Source organism: Cibotium barometz, chromosome 32 (genome assembly GCF_041138505.1).
Source record: "Cibotium barometz isolate CiBa-2024 chromosome 32, ASM4113850v1, whole genome shotgun sequence".
NCBI classification, from domain to species: domain Eukaryota; kingdom Viridiplantae; phylum Streptophyta; class Polypodiopsida; order Cyatheales; family Cibotiaceae; genus Cibotium; species Cibotium barometz.
In genome coordinates this window covers 31,125,762-31,136,052 of record NC_141077.1, presented here as the reverse complement: position 1 = coordinate 31,136,052, position 10,291 = coordinate 31,125,762, and the positions used below count along the sequence as shown (strand labels likewise).

At 41.6% G+C, this 10,291-nt stretch overlaps 1 protein-coding gene across 1 annotated transcript in view; it reads right to left on the bottom strand.

The window, feature by feature from the left end:
• Window positions 1-1,274: 1,274 nt before the first annotated feature.
• The window catches only part of LOC147620084 (ribulose-1,5 bisphosphate carboxylase/oxygenase large subunit N-methyltransferase, chloroplastic-like), a 54,028-nt gene continuing 45,011 nt past the window's right edge, over window positions 1,275-10,291 (bottom strand). Inside the window, exons 5-10 of the mRNA XM_086772587.1 lie at window positions 6,998-7,051; window positions 6,739-6,810; window positions 6,486-6,566; window positions 2,765-2,917; window positions 1,676-1,900; window positions 1,275-1,588 (exon numbers count right to left, since the gene is read on the bottom strand). Of these exons, the coding sequence (XP_086628713.1) occupies window positions 1,481-1,588; window positions 1,676-1,900; window positions 2,765-2,917; window positions 6,486-6,566; window positions 6,739-6,810; window positions 6,998-7,051 (693 nt within the window). The 3' untranslated portion in view covers window positions 1,275-1,480. The remainder of the gene's footprint in view (window positions 1,589-1,675; window positions 1,901-2,764; window positions 2,918-6,485; window positions 6,567-6,738; window positions 6,811-6,997; window positions 7,052-10,291) is intronic.

The window sequence follows — 10,291 nt, the reverse complement described above, 5'->3', positions numbered from 1 at the left end:
TCGAGAAGGGTAATGCAAAAAATACAGTGGTAGCTCTAGCCATTGAGAAACGCTACCTCAGAGGGAGGGAGATGAAAAAGTCACATTGGGAACCTATAATGCCAAATCGATTACGAATCCCCTAACACACCAAGTGAAAGATGCAAAGAACTCGCAATATCATTTCAAAGGGATTAGTTACTAAGAGGAAGGTGGGAAAGCAAAAGTTACATGATAATGTAAAGTAAAAATTGAATATATATATATATATATATTTATATATTTATAAAACTTAGGTGATTCATGTATTTAGGAAATAGAAAATGAGGGCTGCTATCCTTGTAAATATGGATACTTCAAATATAGATTTAGCCTTAGAACAAGGTTTGGAATCTTTAATTAATGTGTATGACCAATGGATCCAAAGCGGGCCCACACACATACACACAAAAAAGGAAAAGACAAGTATACAAAGCACAAAAATACGCACTAGTTAATGATGTACATTTTCCACATGGACATAGATATGATGCATCGAAAAAAGAGAAGTATTATTTTTTCCAATCTTTCAATCTTAAATTTGGGAAACTATAATTACTTTTCCATTAGAAGCTTAGAGGTGGTGTTGCAGTCAAAAGGTTGACACCACCCACTGAAAACACCAATGAGAGAGTTTCAATAGTTTATGATGCTCTCTCTCATGGCAAAAAGCTCATGAACTTCAAAACTAAGCCTTGTTTATCCAAAAGCACAAAAGCTGCAATCCTCAATGAGCACAAATGTTTCTCCAAAGATTTCAAAACAGACAATACCCAAATAAAGTCTACCAAGCTAAAGAGCCTTATCACTCTTCAACCTTGATAGCTTGCTATGGTGCTGCCAAATAACAGTACTCCTGGTCAACATCACAGTACTCCATTTAAGGGCCCCTCAAGCCCCCCCTCCTGACAATGAAGCTCTGCCAAGTGAAGTATGCTAAATTTGCATCATCACATACATACTCCTCAGGGCACCATCTGAAAGACCTCTTTCACTTCAATTGCACTCAAAGGTCCCTTCACTTTCCCACTCGCAGCATAGCTAGTATCACTGTTTCAACTAAGAACGATAATACGCATTCCCATGTTCAAGAAAGAGTAAAAGCACCTTGAGCCATCACCTAATCGCAGTGAAAGATAACTTTCTCACCATGCTTAGCACCATCTCTAACCTATCTGTTGTTCTGTTTTATTTTAGCCAGACGTGCACTTAGGGCACCCTACCAAGTTTATGCCTAAATGTGGAGTCTTTACATGTCACCAGAGCAACAGTAGAGCTTAATTTGCTAAAGAAATGTGTTAAAAGCAGATAAGTTTTGAGTTGATACCATGCTGTCAATATGCCACCAATTCTCATGACCTTGGAGAATCTCTGTAGCTTTAGACCAAGATACAACTAATGATCCACTAATAATGACTATTGACACGAGCATGGCAAAGGTAGCTAACTGAAGTACCAAATGTCACTTGAAAAGCTTTCCAAGCCCATATAATAAGCCTGAACCTGCAAGTGCAGAATCTCCTCCAGATGCTTTCTTTGCACACAACTGCCGCAGCTTACTTCTAAGAACCTGTTACACCCCAGTATCAGACAGCCAAGTAACCAATTTTATTTATTTTTGTTAAAAAGCAATCTGACCAGAAGCCAAAACACCTACATATTGTACTCGATAAAGAATCCTTTGTTCACTAGCACATAATGTACAAGCCATCTTCAACTTTCCGGACTGCCTAGCAGTAGGTTGCTTCCCTTCTTTTCCACTAAACGCACCACCATAAGAAGCCACTACCATTATAAGAGCAGAGAATAATTGCAGATTGCTAAGAACCACAAGCATCGCAGTAAATCCCGATATATGAGTCTCTAGATCTGTGCCAACGCATCATAGCAGAGTGCCACCTCTGAATTATGATTAGGCCTCTCTCTGGGTGGGGCTGTCAGAGGCTGCATCTGAGATCTGAGTCATCATTCTAGTAGTGATATCAGTCCTGAGAGATCATGCATACAATCCTAAATATGAAGGGGCTGGTCCACCAGTCAGAGGTAGGAGCTTCCCGCTCAGAAACAAAGATCTCTGTTTCTTGCTAATCATCTGTCAATAAGCTATCCTTGTTCCACCCAACCTAGAAAAAAGAAGGTAAAGGTATTACTAGTCTGCACTAAAATGAGCCATGATAAGGGTTCAAATCCTCGTTGAATAGCAGCAACATCCTCGCCAATCTCATGGTAGGCATAATATGGAACTACTCTGTTTCAATCACACATAATAGGCAAATACAGGCTAGAGCACTCTCTTGCCTCGTAGGCCATGTGAACAGTCTCTCATCTCACCAATAGATATGCATTGGCCCATAATCAGGCTGCTGATGACAGTGACCGACAACAAATGGTCCAACTGGAGGCATCAAGGCTTTTGCTCATGCAAGCAAAACGAACTATTAGATAAGGTCTGCTTTTCAAGCCATGCCAATTCTTGAGATCAATTGCCAAGGTCCATAAGATAATCTTCAGTCATGAACTCAAAATTAAGATCCATGTGTACATTCCTCCCTAGTTGGCACCATGTATGCATGTAAAGGAGCAGACAGCCTACTTTACCAACTGATTTACAAGTCATCATGCCTTAAGCTACAAAGTAAGAAATAAATACTGTATAGAATGTGAAATGTCTATGTATCCATGTAAAGTGCCTTACATTTACAACAAAACCATTATATACCAATGGAAAATTAGCATTTTAGGATACGAAGAAAGACCATGCTCTCTTAAAGCTCCCTGCTTTACTGCGAGCATTAGCAAAATATAGATCCATCGAGTCGATTTCATTCATATCTGAAGAAATGAAACCGTATGATAACAAAATCTCTCCTTTTGACTTATCTCCATAAGTAATGAAAACCTGTGGCAATACCATGTTCAAATCATCACAATCAGCGCATCATGTATGATTGTCCCTGTGAAACCCCAGCATAACAACTGTTTAAACCACATTTTGCAGTGATCTCTTTTTCTCTTTTTGCATATGTTCGATATAAAAAGCATACACATAGAGACCCTCTGCCAGGCTCACCAACTGAGACGTGATCATAAAAGATTTACAAGAAACTTTCTTTCATAATAGAGGTTAAACTCAAAATTTTTAAAGCTCTCCTTATAAGACATGGTTATATTAGAAGATCACACTGTAAGCTACAGATAACATTCTTATTTAGGTACAGATGAACTCTGAAATGCCGAGGAAAGACTTTTCATCTTTATGTCCTTTTGATACTTGAGAAGCTTTTCTTATAAGAGTTCAAGAACCAGTTTAGGCCCATTACTACAAAAATTGGGCCCAAGCAGAGTACTTTTCAAAAGCACACCACCTGCAATCACAGGTGAGCCTGAGATGTTAATGTGACTACAATAAATACATTAAAAAAATGTTTTACATGCATGTCTTCACCTAACCTTAATCAATCGCTAGGAGAGATGCAAATGGAAATGACAAATTTTGCACGCATATGTGTGTGTGTGCATCAATAATGTGCTAGTTGACCAGGTTATTCACTGTCGACCTGTTTGTCTAATGGACATCTGACACATTGCGACTGCTGCACCCATTGCCAACTGCCTCCTACTAGCAACACACCTTGCCAACTGCCTCCTAAATGATGCCAAGCTGTTGTCCTCATGTACCTACAAGTGAGATGTGTCACATTCTCCCCCACTTGCATTGCAGGGTCCATATAAAGTTCCCTTTCATACAAGATAAAGTTCCCGGTACCCAAGATCCTGAACACTACCGAGACCGCTTTGCATCCATTGCAAAGGCTCACATTCCATCCTTGCCACATCGGCGCTAAGACCTGCAAAGAAATTTGTGGATGGCCAACTCTCGCCTAATCTAACACATTCAGGTTGTCTAACCGTCCATGATGAAACACTATGCGCATGTCCTTCAATAGCCTACGAGAAGAACACTACAGAGAATGGCCTAGAAAAACTCCGCTATCCACACTCCAGTCCCAGAGCTTTCACACATGACTATTAATGCAATTAAACACTTAAAATAAAGGCACTCACTTTATCCACTTAAAACCACAAGCACACTTAAGATCTTGACACCACAATGGGACTGGAATGGGCCGCCCCCCTCCCCCTAGAATGTCATATTACCAAAGAGTATTTATATGTTACAAGCTCTTCAGTTCCCACGCATGGACAAGCCAGGTTATCCGGAAAACAATAACCATGTACCAACACATGTCCCACAGATTCCTGTAAACCTCAAGGAATCCATAAAGCATAGAACCTGTCTTCAATCTCCACCATAGAGCACATGGTAACATGGAGGTATGGGTGGCAGCCAAGAGATAGGCAGTCGAGAATATCTTAAAAACTCCCACCCGAAACCAAGGTACAGCAAGAACAAGTGGTGCCACAAGTGTCGTCAGCAAGGTAAAGTAGGTACAAGCAGATACAAGTATAGACAACAAGTACAGGCAGGTACAGAATGGGCGGCAGGTACATGCGGGTACAGTGTGGACAGCAGGTACATCAGTGGTACAGTATGGCCTATGTACAGACAGGAGAAAACAGGTACGGACAGGGCAGTAGCATGATGGAGATGGCACTGATGTTGAGTTCCTCCTAGCACACACAAAACGGGTGATGAATATATGGATGTACTTGTTTATATTTATATTTGTGCAAGCTTTTTTTCATGTTGATGATTTCTTCATGCTTTGTCACAATGCATTTATTTGCCTCGAATTGATAGACTAAGGCACCATAATGTATGTGCAATGTCCAAATTTCTCGGGCACCCAAAAGTAATAATGAGCATGAACCCTTTTAATCACTAGGAGGGCCAAATAATAAATAGCCCAACCTTTTACACTAAGTCCACCCTTTTAATAAAGATGAACACATGAAATAACCCGTTTTTAGCATGTTTTCCACACAATTGTCTATCTTATCATAACAAAGTGGTGCCCAAGGTGGTCTTCCCACCACAAGAGGGTGGCACCTATGCATGAGAGTGATGAACTCGGTGAACACCTCGGCAATGTTGGATCAGACACACAAAACAACTTTCCAGCTTAGGAGTTATTGTTGATGACGATGACAAGGTAGCTATGCTTCTTAAGAGCATACAAAAGGTATCACGTTTTTCTCAGATTTTACATGTTCTTCGACTAGCCCATGATACATCTTTGAAGATAAAATGGCTATCCTTATTGAAGAAGATAGAAGACTGAAGGAAGAAGATAACAACAGCTCTCTCTCTCATCTCATTGTCTCTGCACACTCGCACCATGGGTGCCTTTCATCCACCCCAGCCTATGCAACAGAAGGCTCAAAATGACGACTACCAGACCGGGGATATTGCTGGTCGGCCAGTTTACTCACTGAGCCTGTTTGTCCAATGGGCATCTGCCATGTGGCATGCCACGTGCCACATGTGCCTGTCAGATTGCTGCCTGACTGCCTGCGCCCACTGGCAACTGCCTCCGAAGGATGGCATACTATTGTCCAAGAGTGCCTACAAGTGCCTCCGAAGGATGCCATACTGTTGTCCAAGAGTGCCTACAAGTGAGATGTGTCACATTGACAGTACACCAGACGCCCCTGTATAAGATAGGGAGCTAAAAGCATATGAACCCCCAATGATGTTACCATTGAGAGGATACAAGTAGCCATGTACAACACAGGACAAGACTTGTAAAATGCAAGTCCTTCCACATTACAAAATAAAAAAACTCAAATTGCACAAGAACACAAATAGAAATAATAGTGAAATACTGATGATTAACAGATAGCTATAGGCTTCAATTCTGTGTGCTCCTTAGAAGGGAGCTTCGATGGTTCAACATACACAGCTTAGGCGTAGGTTGTATGCTAGAATGAAGCTATGGTGCAATACACACTGAAGATAGATATCTAAGTGAGTAGGTGGGCTAGCACTGAACTCTCTGAAGGGCTTCTATACCGCATCTGCCAACACTGGCCAATAATGAAAGTCAATCTCTGCACAGCTTCTGAACAACATCTATAAGTGTCGTTACTAATTACTAAATAATGAGCAAGTGTAAATTGACCTTAAAGTTAAGGACAGTCTCACGGACTAGGCTCGTCAATGCTCATTACGATGTGGGCACTGGGTTGCAACCCTGGGAAATATGCCTTGTCTGGCTCAAGCCTCACACGAGCTTGGGCATTACTTACTAGGGTGGATTATTGATTTCTAATGGAAGCAAATCCAGATTATAAAATAAAACCATAGTTGCCCAAAAAAAAATGATCTCCCCACTCTTTTGAGGTTTTCTAATATGGAAAATAGGTGACAAAAGCGTGTTCCATAAAAGGAACTATTTCAAACACAGTAATAGAGGGGTTTTTTCGGGAGGGAAGTGACTTTCCTGCTTTTCCCCAACCATTTCTGTCCAACATTAGCGCTACATTAGAGAACAAAATGGGGAGACCTGTTCCAATGGTTGATAAGCCCGGTCTGTTGTCAAGATCACAGTCTTTGATGTCACTTCAAAATCCAAGCATGCATCCACCTGACATATTGCAGAACACATTGAATAAGACCACCTTGTTGCATCCAGCATCCCCTATTTACATGTTGGTTTGAAGCAAATGTAATGGATCCTGAATGAAACTTCAGCAGCAATTACCTGTTGGTTTGAAGCAAATGTAATGGATCCTGAATGAAACTTCAGCAGCAATTACCTGCGAGCTGTGGTTCAGCATGTCAGCCCAAGGAACAAGGGCAACCTGCTGATTTAGAGACTGGAGACGCACCTACTGAGAACAATATATGACCCAGTAACTCAATGAGAAGTCTAAGACAAAAATAAACAAAAGTGACCTTTTAATTCTTACAGTCCCCCAATCCCCTTCCACAACAAAACAAGTTCCTGCAGTTTGCAGCCAAAAACATGACAGTTACCAATTATCACTTCCTGGTCACAATAAAAAAAGGACTTACTAGTCGCGAGAAAAGAATGCCGAAGGCCCACTTGAAACTCTCTACCGTGAAAAACTGAATAACATTAGGGAGAAAAAGTTGCAATCAGAGACACCACTATTCCACTATTTTTTTTAAAAAAACAGTAAATGCAAGCGCATATCTATTTAGAATCAACTGCAGAGCCCTGTAGAGTTGCTATTCCTTTCAGCCATAGTTACATGAAACGAAAACAGTAATTAAAATAGAGGCTCTCTGTGCAACAAAAACGCCCTGACACTAGAAAATGGAAACAGAAAGTAAACCATGGGTCTTTAGCATTGTCGTACATATTAAAAGTAGTTTTTTAAAAGAAAATATCAAAATTAGGAAAAGATGAAAGGAATAGCGGAAGGGAAAATCAGAACTTATATGAGTTGATATCTTCAGTCAAGAGTAGGAATGGGAACAAAAAGGGAAACCAGAGGAGCACTTCAGAATTTTCATCTAGCAAATGGCCATTTCCTATTATTATGCTGATAATGGAAGGAAAATAAGGACTCCCTCAAGGGTACCCAAACTGTTACCATTTTCAGGAGTTGAGTTGGTTCGGTAAATTCTCAAGTTGAGGCCCTCCTCAAAAGTGGTCTTACTATCCTATTTTGGCATCCCGAGTTCTCTTATCCTGCAGGCACATTTCCAAGATCTTCCGAGAGGGATTCAAGCCACTCACACGGGTGATACAGTTTGAGGATCACAGGTGCTTGGGCATGTACTTGATGGAGCTCCGATAACACAGGGATGTAGTGTTGAGGCAGCATGCTGAGAGACACCCCCGGCTCCGTCAGGACACCTCACAGAGAGCCATCACAGATTTCTTTGTGGTACATACATCCACATCGGAATCCACTGCCCACAACAATTCCTCTACTACGACATCAGAGACCACCACCTGTACCCACGCTCCAGCTCCACGCCCCAGAGGAGTTCTTAGTGAGAGAGCTCCATCCATTCTGCGAGCCAGACATCCCCGACCCAGAGCATCAGCACCCTCCACCACACACAGACGGATTCGTGAGGTTCTCCGCCGACCAGTTTTCCATGGCTCAGTATATCCATGGTACCATTGTATTACTTTTGGCCTCATAGGCCCTTGGGGTCTTCCGTAGACGTTAATATAACTCTTTCTCTCTCTCTCTCTCTCTCTCTCTCTCTCTCTCTCTCTCAAACACACACGCACCATTCAATAAGCTTACCCTCTTCATTGTGTATACATGGGTCTCGTAGTATGTAGGAAGAAAGGATGTTTCGAGGCCACCTTCAAATGGGTGGAAGTGGCCAAAAAGGACCTTGATGCCACTTTCAAATAAATGGAACTGATGCGACAACAGCAATCACCCAAACAACGAATATGCCATCAAGATGGCAACATTGGAAGAGGATAAACGTAGACAATCAACGGCTTTGAATCTGAGAATCAGTGGCCTCCCCAAAGGGGCATCACCCTAAGAGGACAAAGAGACAATACATAGACAAATAGGCAACACGAGAACCCGGTTTGTCAAGAATCATGGGTAGCCTTTGTGGGAAAAAGATAGCCCTATGAACCACCAAGATCTCCTCAAGCGACACAATCTAACACCATTGCAAGTGAAGCAACGAAAAATCAGGATGGTCCAAGTCATGGACATGTGAGCTTATCAAGAAAGCAAATATCCCACTGTGAAAATATGTGAAGATATCTAGTGTGCGAGAGCGATGTTTGGTAGGCTAGCTCTCAGGAATAGTAACTTGGAAATCAGAGTCAAGCACGACCACCACGAAAGTGCACAACAAACAATACCGCCAGAGCACCCACGCAAACGTCGTTACGTAAGCAACCAATACATCCACTTCTTCACTTAGGGCCAAGGAAAAGAAACATGTAGACTTATGGGTTGATGGTGTACTCTATCCACATGACCCATTAACCTCACCATTTAATGATTTAACTAGTTCAGTGTGTCACATTGGTGATGGGGAAAATGAGCTTCTCTAGGATATTGTAAATGTCTAGCGATGTGTAGTGGGGCTTACATGCAACATATACACACAACAAATTTTCATCTTCAATCATATACCTAGATGAATCCAGGAACATGCCCAAATTCACCTTTTCGGAACGTGCATGTTGTATACTCATGGTAGTCAACCCACAAGACTATATAACTATCAACTCCATTATGCATAGTATGGACTAGATACTATGACATACCCACTAACGTCATCAGTGCCCAATAGTGGGTGTAGAACTCTGTATCAAGATATGCTCTCACACACACACACACACACATAAGAGCATATATTCACACAAAGCCCTTCGTACTGAGTTTCTGTCAAACCTCCGAAGATGCAAGGCAGACTCAGCCATAATGAAGCCTAGCACTAAGGGAAGTAGCAAATAGAAAGACTTAGTACAGCAAATAAGTAGTTGATAGGGCAAATGCACCACTAAAGATAGAAAGAATTAGCACAATATCAACTGGCCGCAACTCGGACGAAAACTTCACAATGTGAAATCTACATATCCGCTAATACGGCTGAATTATATACCTAGATGAATCCAGGAACATGCCCAAATTCACCTTTTAGGAACGTGCATGTTATATACTCATGGTAGTCAACCCACAAGACTATATAACTATCAACTCCATTATGCATAGTATGGACTAGATACTACGACATCCCCACTAACCTCATCAGTGCCCAATAGTGGGTGCAGAACTCTGTATCAAGATATGTTCTCACACGCACTCCACACATACACACACACATAAGAGCATATATTCACACAAAGCCCTTCGTACTAAGTTTCTGTCAAACCTCCGGAGATGCAAAGCAGACTCAGCCATAATGAAGCCTAGCACTAAGGGAAGTAGCAAATAGAAAGAATTAGTACAACAAATGAGTAGTTGATAGGGCAAATGCCCTGCTAGAGATGGAAAGAACTAGCACAATATCAACTGGCCGCAATTCGGACGAAAACTTCACAATGTGAAATCTGCATGTCCGCTAATACGGCTGAATTATATACCTAGATGAATCTAGGAACATGCCCAAATTCACCTTTTAGGAACGTGCATGTTATATACTCATGGTAGTCATGTTAGAAGTCATCTCCTGTCTTTATCAAACACCAGGGCCTCTGCTGTGGGTGTGCCTGCCCTTTGTAGGTGTTTTCTCATTTTTCCTCACTCCCCGTATTTTTTCCCATTTTTTTCCTATTTTTACCAGGTGTGGGAGGCAGTTCTTTGCACCCTAGCTAATCCACACACTGGCCGACTGCTGGTCAGGATG